Source organism: Mirounga leonina, unplaced genomic scaffold, assembly GCF_011800145.1.
Source record: "Mirounga leonina isolate KUSES-001 unplaced genomic scaffold, KU_Mleo_1.0 Mir_91, whole genome shotgun sequence".
Taxonomy (NCBI): domain Eukaryota; kingdom Metazoa; phylum Chordata; class Mammalia; order Carnivora; family Phocidae; genus Mirounga; species Mirounga leonina.
This window is the reverse complement of record NW_023270839.1, coordinates 25,892,483-25,911,142: the sequence shown is the minus strand read 5'-3', so window position 1 is coordinate 25,911,142 and position 18,660 is coordinate 25,892,483. Positions and strand designations below refer to the sequence as shown.

Below are 18,660 nucleotides of genomic sequence, written 5' to 3'. Positions count from 1 at the left end.
TGGACATTCTTTCCTGCTTTGTCGAAGATGAGTTGACCATAGAGTTGAGGGTCCATTTCTGGGCTCTCTATTCTGTTCCATTGATCTATGTGTCTGTTTTTGTGCCAGTACCATGCTGTCTTGATGATGACAGCTTTGTAATAGAGCTGGAAGTCCGGAATTGTGATGCCACCGGCTTTGCTTTTCTTTTTCAACATTCCTCTGGCTATGCGGGGTCTTTTCTGGTTCCATACAAATTTTAGGATTATTTGTTCCATTTCTTTGAAAAAAGTGGATGGTATTTTGATGGGGATTGCATTGAATGTGTAGATTGCTCTAGGTAGCATTGAGATCTTCACAATATTTGTTCTTCCAATCTATGAGCATGGAACGTTTTTCCATTTCTTTGTGTCTTCCTCAATTTCTTTCATGAGTATTTTATAGTTTTCTGAGTATAGATCCTTTGTCTCTTTGGTTAGATTTATTCCTAGGTATCTTATGGTTTTGGGTGCAATTGTAAATGGGATCGACTCCTTAATTTCTCTTTCTTCTGTCTTGTTGTTGCTGTATAGGAATGCCACTGACTTCTGTGCATTGATTTTATATCCTGCCACTTTACTGAATTCCTGTATGAGTTCTAGCAGTTTTGGGGTGGAGTCTTTGGGGTTTTCCACATAAAGTATCATACATCTGCAAAGAGTGAGAGTTTGACTTCTTCTTTGCCGATTTGGATGCCTTTGATTTCTTTTTGTTGTCTGATTGCTGTGGCTAGGACTTCCAATACTATGTTGAATAGCAGTGGTGATAGTGGACATCCCTGCCGCATTCCTGACCTTAGGGGGAAAGCTCTCAGTTTTTCCCCATTGAGAATAATATTCGCTGTAGGTTTTTCATAGATGGCTTTTATGATATTGAGGTATGTACCCTCTATCCCTATATTCTGAAGAGTTTTGATCAAGAAAGGATGCTGTACTTTGTCAAAAGCTTTTTCTGCATCTATTGAGAGGATCATATGATTCTTGTTCTTTCTTTTGTTAATGTATTGTATCACATTGATTGATTTGCAGATGTTGAACCAACCTTGCAGCCCAGGGATAAATCCCACTTGGTCATGGTGAATAATCCTTTTAATGTACTGTTGGATCCTATTGGCTAGTATTTTGGTGAGAATTTTTGCATCCATGTTCATCAGGGATATTGGTCTGGAATTCTCCTTTTTGATGGGGTCTTTGTCTGGTTTTGGGATCAAGGTAATGCTGGCCTCATAAAATGAGTTTGGAAGTTTTCCTTCCATTTCTATTTTTTGGGACAGTTTCAGAAGAATAGGTATTAATTCTTCTTGAAATGTTTGGTAGAATTCCCCTGGGAAGCCATCTGGCCCTGGGCTTTTGTTTTTTGGGAGATTTTTGATGACTGCTTCAATTTCCTTAGTGGTTATAGGTCTGTTCAGGTTTTCTATTTCATCCTGGTTCAGTTTTGGTAGTTGATACATCTCTAGGAATGCCTCCATTTCTTCCAGGTTATCTAATTTGCTGGCATAGAGTTGCTCATAATATGTTCTTAAAATTGTTGGTATTTCTTTGGTGTTGGTTGTGATCTCTCCTCTTTCATTCATGATTTTGTTGATTTGGGTCATTTCTCTTCTCTTTTTGATAAGTCTGGCCAGGGGTTTATCAATCTTGTTAATTCTTTCAAAGAACCAGCTCCTAGTTTAGTTGATCTGTTCTACTGTTCTTTCAGTTTCTATTTCATTGATTTCTGCTCTGATCTTTATGATTTCTCTTCTCCTGCTGGGTTTAGGCTTTATTTGCTGTTCTTTCTCCAGCTCCTTTAGGTGTAGGGTTAGGTTGTGTACTTGAGACCTTTCTTGTTTCTTGAGAAAGGCTTGTATTGCTATATACTTTCCTCTTAGGACTGCCTTGCTGCATCCCAAAGATTTTGAACAGTTGTGTTTTCATTTTCATTGGTTTCCATGTATTTTTTTAATTCTTCTTTAATTTCCTGGTTGACCCATTCATTCTTCAGTAGGATGCTCTTTAGCCTCCATGTATTTGAGTTCTTTCCGACTTTCCTCTTGTGATTGAGTTCTAGTTTCAAAGCACTGTGTTCTGAAAATAGGCAGGGAATGATCCCAATCTTTTGGTACCGGTTGAGACCTGATTTATGACCTAGGATGTGATCTATTCTGGAGAATGTTCCATGGGCACTAGAGAAGAATGTGTATTCCGTTGCTTTGGGGTGGAATGTTCTGAATACGTCTGTGAAGTCCATTTGGTCCAGTGTGTCATTTAAAGTCTTTATTTCCTTGTTGATCTTTTGCTTAGACGATCTGTCCATTTCAGTGAGGGGGATGTTAAAGTCCCCCACTATTATTGTATTGTTGTCAATGTGTTTCTTTGCTTTTGTTATTAATTGCCTTATATAATTGGCTGCTCCCATGTTAGGGGCATAGATATTTACAATTGTTAGATCTTCTTGTTGGATAGATCCTTTAAGTAGGATATAGTGTCCTTCCTCATCTCTTATTACAGTCTTTGGTTTAAAATCTAATTTGTCTGATATAAGGATTGCCACCCCAGCTTTCTTTTGGCGTCCATTAGCATGGTAAATGGTTTTCCACCCCCTCACTTTCAATCTGGGGGTGTCTTTCATTCTAAAATGAGTCTCTTGCAGACAGCATATCGATGGGTCTTGTTTTTTAATCCAGTCTGTTAGCCTGTGTCTTTTGATTGGGGCATTTAGCCCATTTACATTCAGGGTAACTATTGAAAGATAGGAATTTAGTGCCATTGTATTGCCTGTAAGGTGACTGTTACCGTATATTGTCTGTGTTCCTTTCTGGACTATGTTGCTTTTAGGCTCTCTCTTTGCTTAGAGGACCCCTTTCAAGATTTCCTGTAGGGCTGGTTTTGTGTTTGCAAATTCCTTTAGTTTTTGTTTGTCCTGGAAGCTTTTTATCTCTCCTTCAATTTTCAATGACAGCCTAGCTGGATATAGTATTCTTGGCTACATATTTTTCTCTTTTAGTGCTCTGAATATATCCTGCCAGTCCTTTCTGGCCTGCCAGGTCTCTGTGGATAGGTCTGTTGCCAATCTAATGTTTCTACCCTTGTAGGTTACATATCTCTTCTCCTGAGCTGCTTTCAGGATTTTCTCTTTGTCTATGAGACTTGTAAGTTTTACTATTAGATGTTGGGGTGTTGACCTATTTTTATTGATTTTGAGAGGGGTTCTCTGTGCTTCCTGGATTTTCATGCCTGTTTCCTTCCCCAAATTAGGGAAGTTCTCTGCTATAATTTTCTCCATTATACCTTCTGCCCCTCTCTCTCTTTTTTCTTCTTCTGGGATCCCAATTATTCTAATGTTGTTTCGTCTTATGGTATCGCTTATCTCTCAAATTCTGCCCTTGTGATCCAGTAGTTGTTTATCTCTCTTTTTCTCATTCTTTATTTTCCATCATTTCATCTTCTATATTACTGATTCTCTCTTCTGCCTCATTTATTCTAGCAGTTAGTGCCCCCATTTTTGATTGCACCTCATTAATAGCCTTTTTGATTTCTACTTGGTTGATTTTAGCTCTTTTACTTCTCCAGAAAGGGTTTCTCTAATAACTTCCATATTTTTTTCAAGCCCAGCTAGTATCTTTAAAGTGATGATTCTGAACTCTAGATCTGACATTGTACTAATGTCCGTATTGAGTAGGTCCCTGGCAGTCGGTACTACCTCTTGTTCTTTTCGTTGAGGTGATTTTTTCCATCTTGTCATTTTGTGCAGAGGAGAATAGATTAATGAGAGAACAAAATGCTAGCAGAGTAATCACGTCCCCAGAAAATATACTCTAAACAAATCAGAAAGGACCTGAAGCAGTGGGATAAGAAAGGGAAAGAGAGAAAAAAGAAAAAGAAAAAAAAGAAAAAGATAAAGATAAAAACAAAAACAAACAAAACAAAACAACAACAAAAAAACAGAATGTGATCAAATATGATCAGGCTGGTATATAGATCAGTGCCACACACTAGATTTGGGGTGTATTTTGGTCTTTTAGAAGAAAGTGCCTCCCAAAATTTTAAAGAAAGAAAAACTTATATATGTACAAAAATAAGGGTTGGTATGATGAAGGGATGGAATATGACTGTAAAGATGGAAATTATAAAAAATTTTATAAAAGGAATTGATAAGAAGTTGTTTGAAAAAAGAAGAGGATTTAAAAAAAGGAAAAAGAAAAAGAAAAAAAAAGGGAGAGGATGTGATCAGACAGGGGAATAGAAAACACCATATACTAGAGATTTAGGGTATATTTTAATCTGTTAGAAGAAACTATCTGAAAATTTTAAAGAGAGAACAACTTATATATATAAGCCAAAAATATGGGTAACTACTATGAAGGGTTAGAATATGACTCTAAAAATGAAAAATAAAAATGTTTTTTTTTTTAAAAAAAGGGATTGAGAAGACGTTGGTTGAAAAAGGGAAAAAGAAAAATTCAAAAAGAAATAAAAAGACAAAAAGACAGTTAAAAAAAATTAACTTTAAAAGACTAAGGAATCATGGTAAAAAAGCCATGAATTCTATGTGCAGTAGTCCCTTAGCGCTGGAGTTCTGCTGTTCTCATTGATCGGTAAACTTGGTCTTGGCTGGCTGTTCTTGCTGATCTTCTGGGGAGGGGCCTGTTGCCGTGGTTTCCAAACGTCTTTGCCGGAGGCGGAGTTGCCCCGCCCTTGCCCCCTCCCAGCTAAGTAATCTGCTCGGGTTTGCTCTCAGGGGCTTTTGTTCCCTGCGAGCTTTCCGTACAGCTTTGGAGGCGGAGAGTGAAAATGGCGGCCTCCCAATCTCCGCCCTGGAGGAGCCGAGAACTCGGGCCCCGCTCCTCAGTGAGCCCCCAGAGAAAAGCCGTCGGTCACTCCCGTCTCCCCGGTCTCGGGCCGCACTCCGTGCTCACCCAGCCTGTGACCGCGCGTTTCTATCTCTGGCACCCGACCCGGGTGGAGTCTCCAAACCCAGCAGATCCCTGCGGTGCACTCCCGTGCGGCTCCTCTCAGGGGAGGAAGGTGAGTCTCCCCGGATCTGCCGCTTGTTGGGTCCCTGCTGGAGGAGCAGGGGCCCGACTGTGCCGCGGATCACGGTTTATGGCCACCCCGAGCTGAGAGCCCGCGCCTGGGCTCCGCCTCTGCAGCCGGCTTCCCTGCTCCGATACCTGGGAGCTCTGCCGCACTCAGGCACCCCCGGTCTTTCTGTGACCCCGAGGGTCCTGAGACCACACTGTCCCGGAGGGTTCCACCCCCCGCTTAGCCACCAGAGTCACGTCCCTCAGCGGAGCAGACTTTTAAAAGTTCTGATTTTGTGCTCCGTGGTTCTATCACTTGCCAGAAGCGGCCGACGGAGGCCCCTCCCCCGCCGTCTATCCTCCCGAATATCGCCTCGGATTCACTTCTCCGCACGTCCTACCTTCCAGAAAGTGTTCGCTTTTCTGTTCAGAGAGTTGTTGCTATTCCTTTCTTCGATCTCCTGTTGAGTTTGTAGGTGTTCAGAATGGTTTGATCCCTATCCAGCTGAATTCCTGAGAGGAGACGAAATCCAGGTCTCCTACTCCTCCGCCATCTTGCTCTGCCCCCCTCTATTTTTAGAAATTCTTTGGGTCCTAAGGTAAAGACTGGTTCCTCCAGAAAGGACTTGCTTTGCTTCGGTCAGTGTTCTAACACAGGAACATATTAAACCAAATTTTTAGTTTGATTTTTTTAAGCCACTTAGATATTATGAATTTAGGGTACAAATATGCATGAACCCTCAGAGGCTGGAAACCAATGATCAAGCTCTCCTGGTTCAGAAAATGCCCTCAAGGCAAACGCTGGCTACAGTCTTCTTTTATTCATTTTATTTTTTCCCTCGGTCTTTGACCTGAAAAATTCTTGTTTTCTTGCCAGTACATCTTTCATAAATGTATTTAAAAAATTAAAATGTTTTATACAGAATCTGTAGTTGTTTGTAGCAGGGAAGTTTGTCCTAGCACCTAGCTTACCGTGTTGCCAGAAGTGGAAGTTATATCATTTCATAGGTAAATCAAGTAATTGTTTTAATTCTTTTCCCTTTTTGAATTTCAAAATTAATTTATGGCTACCATATAAGGGAAAACCACACAGTACAAAGTTTATAAAGGCAAAGCTAATAATTTCTTCTGTGAACTCCTCCAATCTCACCCGTACAGTGGTAACCAATGATAACATTTGGTGTACATCATTTTACCCTTTCCACTTGTGTGTGTGTGTGTGTATATATATATGAATATACATAAGTTGGTTTGTTTTTTATGAAAAGGAATCATACACATTAATATGCAATTCATTTTTTAAAGAATTTATCTTGGGCATTACTATAACTCAGTAAATATGGATATAACTCTGCCTACTTTTTCTAATGTATTTTTACAAAGATAATAGAATTTTATATAGAAGGTTTTACCTTATACATGCTGTATTTTTATGGCTTTTTGTTTTAGTTTGTTTTTTTGGTTCATTTCATTATTTTTCTTTCTTCTCCCCTCTTACTCCCAGCCCAATACTTTCACAATATCAAGCACCACGAATGAACACACCAGTTTGATTTCAAGGGTATCTTGTATGCATTCTCATAAAATGGTCATTAGTTGCAGACTGAAGTGGAATTTGGAATACCTGCTCTATTACTCTTTGGCTGTGTGATCTTGCAAAAATCATATAACCTCTATAGTCATAGGTCGGTGGTATAAAATGGAAATAATAATTTTAATAATCCCAACCTCAAGGCTTTCTGTGAGGATTATGTGAGTTAATTCATATTAAGTGTTTTAGTTTGTGAAACTTCCACTGCACATCTCTAGTCACTGAAAATACAAAGATACAGCCTCTGACCTGAGAAACTTTCAGCATTGTGGAAAGGGAGATGCAGAAATGGGTATTTTTGTATAAGATGACAAGGGCTGTGGTGGTGATATGCCTGGCGTCCTGTAGTATCCCGCAGGACAGGCACTTCGTCCAGCTGGTTGGCAAGCAGAAAAGTTCTGATTTCTGGAGCTAACACTTGAGTTCAGTGTTATAGATGAGTTGACATTAGTATTGGCATTCTGTGAATGTTAGCAATTATTCTCTGTATTAATGTATTTGGTTTTTTTCCTTTTTTGTTTAATAGATTTTTTTTTTTTTTTTTTTTTTGCTGTTGTTTAACATGATAGTTTCTTTTCCTTTTAGGACAGCTGATTTACCAAGTTCAGTCACCTGATGAGGGGGCTTTAGTGACTGCTGCAAGAAATTTTGGGTTCATTTTTAAGTCTCGAACCCCAGAGACAATAACTGTAGAAGAGTTGGGAACACTGGTTACTTACCAACTGCTTGCCTTCTTGGACTTCAACAATATCAGAAAAAGGATGTCTGTCATAGGTATGGCTGGTAGCTGAGATTATGTTTGATCTTTTAATAGTACTTGTTACATTCCTGCTTCTCAAGAATGATTTCACTCTTGGTTATGTACTGAGAGTTATGATTTTTTTTGTGACTTGGTGAACTTCTTTCATTTTCAACTTAGCCTTAACACTGCAGTAGTAAGTATAAGTAATATGTAAAAGTGCTTATTAAGTCCAGCGCTATTGTAGATGCTCCTCATGAATTAACTGATTTAACTGTCACAACAACCCTATAAGGTAGGTACTATTATTTTTATGCCCATTTTAAAGATAACAAAACTGAGACACAGAGAATTAATAGATCCTCAAATACTACTCCTTGTGTTTCCAGTATAACTGCTTTAGTTAAGGCTCTCACCACTACTTGCTTATATTACTGCAGTATCTTCAAGAACTTAATACTCTGTGTTGATACCAGGGTATTCTTTCTCAACCATTGGCCTGATTTTGCCATAAATCCTACATAAAATCCTTGGTGGCTTCCTAGAACTTAGAGGGTAACATTTTTAACAGGATGGTCAAGATTATTTACAATCTGACCTCAATCTACTTTTCTTCTACTTCTCCAAACTTCCCAAGCCTTACTAGATCTTGCCATTCCAGGCATGCATTGTGTACTTTTACCCTTTGTGTGTGCTATTTTCTCTACCTAGGACTTTCTCTTGCCTACTTCTCTTGGAAAACTTCTAGTCACCTGGAAATGTCCAACTTAAATGTCCCCTATTCCCTCAATGCTTTTTCTACTCTCCAAATAACTGCATTCGTCTCTTCCTCAGAGCATCTTGTTCATAACACCAGTGTGATACCAGCCCCATGATACTCATGATCTTCCCAGTTGTTAGAGTATGTGCTACATGAGGGCAGTACTGTGTTTTAGTCGTCTTAAAATGCCCAGAGCTTGGCGTGTAGATTTTCTATAAATGTTTGTTAAATAAGATTTAACCCAATACGTTGTAATTTATGAATATCCTGATCATCATATTAAATCAGTTTCTACTACAGAAAACAGGTGTATACATGGTAGGTTTTTGGCCTCTAACTACTTGAAACTAGCTGTGGGAGATTGCGCTCAGCAGGTAAAAACCAAACATCATCTGAGGATATTTATTTATTTATTTTTGAACAGGCTGTAGGCAGTCCTCATTGGTACTGCTGAAGAGCACATATGCTGCTCTGGGCTTTGGCCTAATGATGTATTAGCAGAAGTAATCTTCTATTTACAGCTTCAGGGGAGGTGTTACTAATGTTGGGTTGGCCTAGAACTGACTTCTCTTTGCTATGAGGGTGTTGACAAAACCCTAAAATTGCCACACAGGGAAACTTTTGGCTTTCCCGCGGCATCAGTCACCACTACGGGCTGTGGAGAAATCACAGCCTAACCACAAACTTCAGATGTTTGGCTTAATGGATCCCATATGAAGAAAGGTAATGTTCCACCACAGAATGCGTGGAAGCTTGTGGGCTTTATTTTGGTTCTGTTTGGTTTTTAATCAGGAGGAATTTGAAAGAGGGGCTCCACTAGGGTAGAAAAATCTCTGTTTGATAATAAGGCACAAAAAACAATGCTAGTCTCATGATTGTCATATGGCTTGGTCTGTGGGGACAACACCCTGATGTGAAGACTCACATATTTGCTGCTGTTGCTTCTCTCCTCCTCCTTCTCCTCCTTCTCTTCCTTCTCCCCCTCCTTCTCTGCTTCCTCCTCCTCCTCTTTTTCTTCTTCCTCCTCTTCTTCCTTCTCTTCCTCCTCCTCTTTCTTCTCCATCTGTTTCCTCTTTCTCCTCCCCTTTTTTTTTTTGAAGGGAGCGCTATCATTGATTGAATCATAAATGTATCGTTTTGATACTAGTACTACTTTCATTCCAGGGCAAGAGCCCTGATTTAATTCAGGTACTTCAATAAAAATAGATTTCTATAAAGAATTTTGTCAGAGGGTATAGAACCTACTATATTGATAAACATATAGATCTTGTTATACAGTTTTAAAAGGACCAATTCTCATTGTGTAAATAAAAATACAGAGATAAAATTCAAAGATACTTACTAATAGAGGCAAGTGGCAATAAACATTAAGGAAGAATAAATTAGGCTAGCTCCTTGAAAAACCCTTGCAAGATCTTTAGAAAGAGTTGCTCAACTCTAAACTTTTTAGAGAGGATCAGAATACAAATCACACTGCCATATAACAGGCATTTCTCTGTGTGGACATATGAACAGCCATCCAACTGAAATATGGCAAAATAGAATTACTCATCACCCTTCACAGTGTTGCTATTGCATTTACGCCTATAGCATACACCTGGAAACCATTTCTGACCTTTTTCTTTTTCTTTTTATGTCACAAAGGCATAGCTTCTGCTTTCAATGAATTTTGCATAATTATAATTCAACTCAATTAAGCAAATATTTAGTAAGTGCCTACCATGTCCCAGGGACTTGATGCTGAGGGAGAATGTAGAATTGAAAAGTGTTCTGTGTGATCGCACCCAGGAGAAGATGGTGAAATAGGGTAGGACATAGGCTGGAAAAGGACAGGGCTTAATGATTCCTGTTTAGGCCATGTTAAGAGTGTCCAAACTTGATCTAAGGGCATATGGAGGCTATTGCAGGATTCTAAGCAGTGGTGTGAAGATGACTCTGGCTGGATTACAGAAGAGTTTGGAGAGAAGCAGGGTTGAAATGAATAAAACCGTTTGGGTTAATGTGATAATATAGGCAAGCGATAAGATGATGAAGAGAAATTCATGGCTGCAGTTGGATGTATGGGTGGTGGAGGGAGAGGAGCTTCGAGTATGGCTGGATATCTGATTTGGAAGACTGAGTGAATGGTGAAGCTGGTTATTGAGATGGAGACATAAGAGAAATAGTTAGTTGTTGGAGGACGATAATGTGCCCAGTTTGAGTTTGGTGTGCATGAGCACATCCAAAAGGAGATATCTAATTCGTGGTTGGATGTACAGATTGGAAGGGAATGCTAGAGATAGATTTGGGTAGGAGATATACATTTAAAAGCAATCATTCTGTCACTGGAACCTGAAGCCATAGAAATGAATGTGACTACATGGAGAGTGGAAGGGGAATTAGATCCAAGGAAAATCTTTGAAGAACACCAATATATAAAGGACTGGCAATGGGAGAAGAATTTATAACTAAAAATCTATGATTTTTGTCCAGACTCTGCCCACATGTTATCTTGACCATTAAAACTGTTGTTCTTTTTATTTTTATTTTTTTTAAAAGATTTTATTTATTTATTCATGAGAGACAGAGAGAGAGAGGCAGAGGGAGAAGCAGGCTCCCAAGGAGCAGAGAGCCTGATGTGGGACTCGATCCCAGGACCCTGGGATCATGACCTGAGCCGAAGGCAGACGCTTAACCATCTGAGCCACCCAGGCGCCCTGTTGTTCTTTTTAATTTAATTTTTTTTTTTTTTTTGAGAGAGAGAGAGAGAGAGTCAGGGGGAGGGGCAGAGAGAGAGAGAGAATCTGGAGCAGACTTCCCACTGAGCATGGAGCCCAACATGGGGCTCAGTCCCATGACTCTGAGATCATGACCTGAGCCAAAATCAGGAGTTGGATGCTTAACTGACTGAGCCACCCAGGCGCCTCTCTTTTTAATTCATTTTAAAAAGGCTAACTTCTGAAATGAGTGAGACTTGATTAGCCTTGAGATTTCCTAGCAGAAATGACTAGAAGCCTTGAATGAAGAGATACAAAACTTGCTGAGCTGCAAAAGGAAAGGTTTAGTGAGTAAAATTAAGCAAGATTCCATGAAATTGGATTTACACAAACTCAAATTTAAAGGGACTAATGCTGGGTTAAGAAAAAAAACATGGAAGAAATGGAAAATCTTTACTGAATGAGAAAAATGTAGATTGGAAAGGACCCTAGAAGTTAGAGTGTTTAAATATCTCCTTTTCATATGTAGAAACTGAGATGAAGAGATGGTAAGGGATTTGCACAAATCATAATTGGTTTGTGATTTCCTAGACGAGTGATTCTCCATGTGTGGTCTAGGGAACCCTAAGAAAACTTGGGAGCTTTTCAGAGGATGCACAAGGACAAAAACATTTTCATAATAATACAAATGTTATTTGTCTTTTTCATTCTTTTTCTCATGAGTATACTGCAGAGTTTTATAAAAGCCACATGATGTGTGATATCACAACAGACTGAACCACAGAGGCAGATATGAGAGTCCGACCATCTTTTAAGCCAGACATTAAAGAGAACTGTAATCATGTAAAACAATGCCACTCTCCAAACTAATTTTTTTTCTGTTGTGGAAATTATAATTATTTTCATAGAAATGTTATTTATGTTAATATGTAATATGTTTATTATAATTATTATAATAGTCATTATTACAGTAATATAATTAGTGTCATAAGACCATTGATATAATAACATTTCTCAACTTTAATTTCTAATATAGTAAATACTGATAAATATAACCCACTTTACAAAAGCCCTGGAGTTCTCACAAAGTTTTAAGAGTGTATAGGGGTTCTGAGACCAAAAAGTTTGAGAACTGATGTCCTAGCCTGGACTATAAACAACAGTCACAGAGAAGTCATACTGGTAAAAGTAGGATGCACATACTTGGCCTTTATAGCTCTGGTGATGGAAGGGAGAAATTATTAAATTGGATTGCTATAGAAGGAAAGCAAAAGAAAGCTAGGATTAAATGTTCTGTCTCCCCCCAACTTGAACAATTAGATAAATTATATATGCTTTTTTCTTTTTCCCCAATGTGGGCAATTAGAGCCAGAGTACAAGAAGAACTGCATGCATTCTGGCAACTAGGAGAGCTGACCAAGGGTTTTAGGAGAGAAGACAAGCCCTAGACAAGTCCCAATACAAAAAAGTTTCCAGGGTGCATTAAATATATTCAAAGCTAGGAGGACACTAGAATAGATCAAGTCTTTTTTTTTTTTTTTTAAAGATTTTATTTATTTATTTGAGAGTGAGAGTGAGAGAGAGAGAGAGAGCACAAGAGGGAGGAGCGGGAGAGGGAGTAGCAGACTCCCCGCCGAGCAGGGAGCCCGATGCGGGACTCGATCCCGGGACTCCAGGATCATGACCTGAGCCGAAGGCAGTCGCTCAACCAACTGAGCCACCCAGGCACCCTAGAATAGATCAAGTCTTAAGTAAGAGTAGTTAAAGGTAAGAAGGGAGATTAATTTATTATACTTTGGTATTTATATTCCTTTAAGTCAAGCTCTAAATTTTATATTCTGTTAAATTAATAGTAGTCAGTATTTATGTTCATTTGTTTTGAGGCATTCTACTTTGGAGAAAAGGTATAATTGAGTGGAAAGCACGTAACAATCTTTGCTATGATGAAGCTTGTAATGGTCAGTGTTCAGACCATTACGGTGTGACCCAGAAAGTTGTCTTAAATTGTAGATAGTTCCTGGAAGGAAATATATTGCCATGTCATTCATATATTCATTCATTCGTTTGTTTGTTCGTTCATTCATTCATTCATTCATTCAAACAAATAATTAAGGGCCTAGTATGTGCCAAGCTGTAAAACCAAGCCTACAAATGTAGGCCAAGGATTCTGTAGTTTAAAAAAAGATTTGACAGCAATATGTGGGACAGCCAGGGGAAGGCTTAAAGACTGGAATGAAGGGGATCCTCGTCAGGGCTGTCATTCCCAAACGTGGGGAGAGGGGGCAGATTAAAAGCATAGCCCTAACTGATACAGAATTTCAGTTAAAAGAAGGTAGAATCTAATTTTGAAAGCCCCATGTGAGGTAGGCTTGCAGGCCAGGATTGTGACTGAAAAAATCAACCACCAAGAATGAAAGAAAGGGCTTTTCCAATGAGTAAAGAGGGTAAAGAAAAACATCAGCAAGGACCGACAACTAGTGCGTAAACCATGGCTTTGAATGGCTAGAATTCCATGTGGAGATCATTTGGCATAACAGTGATAGTTGATTCCTACAGTAGGTCTTGAGTTTCACACCAGGAGACAGGCAGGCAAAGCTTTCTTTCAATTCTGTTCAATCCAGAAGGCTTAATTTGAATTTATCAACCCTTCAAAATAGTAGGCAAGGAAAATGGTAAGGTCATACACATCTGAATAAAAACACTTGTTTCCGAGTTTGGGAAATCAAAGGATTCCAGTAGATGGAATATTTCTAAGTTAATAGAACAGGAATAAGGCCAAGTGACTTAGATAGTGACCTTCTAATTAAAGGCACTGAATATTTTACTACTGGCCAAAACGTTATGCCCATTTCCAAATTTCCTAGCTGGAGCCCTAGGAAAGTCTAGTTTCGACAGATTTCATTGATTATGTCCTATGCAAAATTTTTCTTTTCAGTTCGAAACCCAGAAGGACAGATAAAGCTTTATTCCAAAGGAGCAGACACTATTCTATTTGAAAAACTTCATCCATCCAATGAAGACCTTCTGACTTTGACGACAAACCATCTCAGTGTAAGTGCTTCTGTCTGAAGGTTAGCACGATGGCCCTTTGGCCACTTCCTGTGATTAGATCTAATTTTTAAAATATCAGCGAAATGATCTGACTTTTAAAAAAAATTTTATTATGTTAGTCTCCATACAGTACATCATTAGTTTTTGATGTAGTGTTCCATGATTCATTGTTTGTCTATAATACCCAGTGCTCCATGCAATATGTGCCCTCCTTAATCACCAGGCTAACCCATCCCCCAACCCCCCTCCCCTCTAAAACCTTCAATTTGATTCCTGGAGTCCATAGTCTCTCATAGTTAGTCTCCCTGCTCCAATTCCCCACCCCCTTCATTTTTCCCTTCCTTCTCCTAATGATCCGACTTTTGAAATAGAAAGCACAGGAAACTCTGCCAGTGAATATCTGGAACCTGGCACATGGACCCCTCTCCTTGGCCTGCTGGTAGTCTGATCAGTCTTACCACAGATGGATTAACACAGAGCAGCTGTGAAGTAGCCGCTGAGTGTACGCTGTTGAACGCTGGCCAGGGAAAGGCTCAGGACACCTAGGGAAACCTGCTCTAACTCCCCTGCAGTTTGAGGCTTCTTCCCTTGGAGACTGGTTCTGGAAAGAGGAGCAGGACAGTTGCTTTCTCTTGGGTTCTAATGTGTCTGACACCAATGGAGTTTCTTATGATTACCGCCCCCCCTTCCCCCACCTCCGGGGAATAGCTTAGGGTCATGCTTAGATGCTGAGGGGAAAATAGTAGCCAACTTTCTCCTCCAGGGGTCCTTCTGTTAAGGTCATAAATCATGATGAGTCACTTATATTCTTTATGTTGAAGCTACCAAAAGCTTTTTGAAGGGAGCAGGAGTAATCTTTAGCATATATATTTATGCCATATAAATTTGGCACATATATTTTGGCAAAAGAGTAAGAGTCTATGAATTAATATGACATTAACCTGGTTTAAACCTGAAGATTCAAGTGTCTCTCTAATATTTATTTGAGGTTCCATTTAGCCGAATATGAACTTTAAGGGCAACTGGTCAAAATTCTCATATCCTCATTGGTTTCTCTCCTTTAAAAAATTATTGAGGATTCATGTCCTTTGTCAAGCCCTATATTTAATACAAAACATTCCCTGGATCTTTAAAAAACAAACAAATAGATAAAACAAAACAAAAAAATCCCTTTCCCTGACTTTAAGTTTAAAGAATGATGGTTTAGTAATATTGGTTACAAACATAGCTATTGTTTTTGTCTTTCCAATAGAGCATTCTTGATTTTCTTTTAATCTCTTCCAGAAGGCTGGCATGGTCTTTTTAATTTTTTTTTTTTTTTAATGAAAACAACATTAGAATCATAAGTATCTGATTTTTGCCATTGCTCAAACACCAAAGGCTTTGGATTTTCATACGTTTTCCTTTCATACTAAAGTATAGGAAGTCTAATTTGGTCTTTTTATATTTCTGTGCGAAAGAGGTTTTTTCCAGGTAATGTCAGTTTGACTTGCTCTTTGCTTCATTCACTTTGTTCATTTGACTTTAAATTCCGAGGTTTTCAATTTATACTTAATAATTGATTTTGAATTGTTTAATGGTAGGAAACGACCTTGCTCAAATGCTCATTTAGGATTAAACTTGTGATTCATGCACTAATTAAATAACTTAAATCATCTGTCCCCTTTTGTAATGCCATTTTGAGTTGATTCACTGTTGTACAGAACCGGGAGGAAAGCACTGGTCATGCCCAGTATGGTTGCAAGTTAAAGGCAAAGAAGTGTTTCTGTGAATTAAGGGGACAAAAGATCATTACAAGGCAGTAACTAGATTTTCAGATCAGTAGGGAACCCAGTGGTGGTCTTGCAAAATGTGATTACAATGTCCAGAGTGCTACCATTTGCCTACAAGATAAATTTGGATAATTATCATGGTCTCTGTGGGCAAAACCACATCATTGCAGCATGCACTGAATTTACTTTCCATTTACCGAATTAGGGTGTGTCATGGTTTAACTTGTGCCTGATCAGAAACCTATGTCTGTTCTATAAGCCAAAACACGACAGAGAAGATATGCTCAGTGGCAATGCCCAAAGGAGCAGAAATTTTATAATAACACTTGCAGTGTAGAGGCCCATAAAATGACCACTGGAGGCCTAGACAAAGTGGGAGGTTTTTAACATTTCCCCAAAGCAATCTACATATGTTTCTAGCTATTGTGGCTATGTGAGACACTTAGCAACTACCAGTCTCCCATTTTTATTTCCTTATTTTTCCTATTAGAAGGATAAAGCACCAAAGGTATCATTTGAGAAATCATCAGTTTACTGAGACACTAAAGGAAAAATATGACTCTTCAATTAATTTGACCAATTATTAAATACTCCATAGAAATTAGTTTCTCAAAAATAGTAATTTTAAAAACTAACCTGACTTGATGATGTTTTTTAAGTTTCTAAGAATTTTAATTATTAAAATAAAACTTTCATATAGCAAAAAGTAAGAAAATTTACAGATCTAGAATGAAAAGGAAAAGTCAGCCTCTACTTCTTGCTTCCCAGAAGCAAGTATTTGTATTGACTTTTCTGCCTCACTCTCCCTTTTGCCCCTAGAGGTTATTCTTATAACCTTAATATGCTTCAACTTCTGTTACCTGACCAATGTTTATTTATTCATCTGTAATTGACTTTGACTTTTTATTATGGAAGATTTTAAGCATAAAAAGAAGTAGGACTCAGTTAATTTTAGACATAGCTATATTCTTAGGTGGAACCAATCTATGTTGCTTCAAATGGGTATCTCAAGTCATGGGTGTGGTTGATCACTTCTCACCTAGGGCACTTCAGCAGGCTTTGCGGCTGTCTTTAGGGGGCAGGCTAGCTCCCCTGAGTGTTTTGACCCCATAGAAATAAAATACGAAATATAAACATTATATCCCATTTCCAAGGGGATGAAAAAGTTGGGGGTCAGGATGGCCAAATAATACTCTTGGGACAAAATGAATTTAAGTAAAAAACTTCTTACCCACTATTGTTGCTGTTATTGCCATGGTTACCATTCTGTGATGGTTCCTGTATCTATTTCTGCTCTGACAGGAATTTGCAGGGGAAGGCCTTCGAACCTTGGCCATTGCATACAGAGATCTGGATGACAAGTACTTTAAAGAGTGGCATAAGATGCTTGAAGATGCAAGCACTCTCATGGATGAGAGGGATGAACGGATAGCTGGGCTATATGAAGAAATTGAAAGGGATTTAATGGTATGAGCTTGGAAGCATGATGGTTTCTGTTTATAAAAGGGATAGTATGTGTTTAGAGATCTAGCATAGGAATAATCCATTGCCAAATCATCTTGCACATAGCAGATGTTACCCTCTCAAACACTGATTCATGCTCTATACATCGGCTTCAAGTTTGCCATGTATGGCCCTAGAGAGCTTAGAGGATTATTTTTATTAGCAGTAGCTTACACAATTGGAAGTTTCCCCAAAGTAGAAGATGGTGTCATCTCCATTCTTTGTCAGCCTCTGGTATGTCCTTGATGTTATGTGTTTTTTTTTGTTTTGTTTTGTTTTGTTTTTCTCCTTTCTTTATGATCTACCTTTTTGAGCAGGGAAACTTTCCATGAAGAGTGGCTATGGCTCTAAACCACCCTAGGCCATGAGGTTCTGATGATATCTGTGTTGCCCAGAGTATGATCTATTTTAGAAACTGCTCTTCCCTGAGGCCCAGTGGTCAGGACGCTTAACTATTTTGAGATACTAAGGAGCATGTTATGTTCATCTCTGGATGAGATATTACACAAGACCCTTCACTTTTTAGTTTATGACATCTGCTGGTTTGTTAATTTAGGAGAATGGCTCTACTTTTTTGTGATTCTTACTATGAGATTAGGACTCTCCTTTGGACCTTTCCATGTTGATGTAAGTTGGGAAGAGGCTGGGGAGTTCTTCAGTTCTTAGAAGCCCAAGTAGCTTCTGATGGTTTATGCTAATGTGTTACCTGAGCATATCAGACCCCTCATAAATTCTAACCTCCAGTATCTCTGCCATTAACTGGTGTGACTATCAGTTGGCTTGATTTGGGAACTTCCTCTTGAGGACCTTCCCAACCCATCACTGCACGTAATAAGATGCTTGCTGTATCAATGCATCATAACTTCCTTCTTCAATTCATGTTCCTTAACTTCTAAACTTGGTGATTTAAAGCCATAGATATTGTGGATATTGTTTGCCTGCATTAACATAAGGTATTCTCTATTTTTCAATGAAGCTACTAGGTGCCACTGCTGTGGAAGATAAGTTACAAGAGGGTGTTATTGAAACGATTGCAAGTTTATCATTAGCTAATATTAAGATCTGGGTCCTAACAGGAGACAAACAAGGTAAATTGAAAATGGATGCTGATGATGTCTTGAAAGGGGGGTGGGCAATAATTTCTCTGGTAAATTTTTAATTAACCAGAAAGCTTAATGAGTTAGATATTTACACAGCCCTTCACATAGGAAAGAGTTGAAATATAAAAAGGAAAGCTAATATATTACAAAAATTTATTATTTAAAACAAAAACTAATGAATTGTCTTCTATAGTATACTCTTCAGTCTGTTGAGTTTCAGCTCAATTGCTTCTTAAATATGATAGTTTCACCTGTAGGCAACAATGGTATTAAATAATGTTTATTGTTTCACATGAGCAGTGCCCCCAATCAGGACAAAGAGAGGCATAGCACTGAAGCAGGACATTGGAGACCTCCATTGGAGTCATTGGAGACCTAACTACTCCTTTATTTTCTTGATGGTAGGGAGGTTTGGGGATATTAGG

General features: G+C 38.7%; 1 protein-coding gene across 1 annotated transcript in view; it reads left to right on the top strand.

Moving 5' to 3' along the window:
* ATP8B4 (ATPase phospholipid transporting 8B4 (putative)) overlaps positions 1-18,660 on the top strand; it is a 265,650-nt gene that overhangs the window by 186,190 nt on the left and 60,800 nt on the right. Inside the window, exons 16-19 of the mRNA XM_034994445.1 lie at positions 7,200-7,388; positions 13,745-13,860; positions 16,935-17,099; positions 18,112-18,223. Coding sequence (XP_034850336.1) covers positions 7,200-7,388; positions 13,745-13,860; positions 16,935-17,099; positions 18,112-18,223 — 582 coding nt within the window. The remainder of the gene's footprint in view (positions 1-7,199; positions 7,389-13,744; positions 13,861-16,934; positions 17,100-18,111; positions 18,224-18,660) is intronic.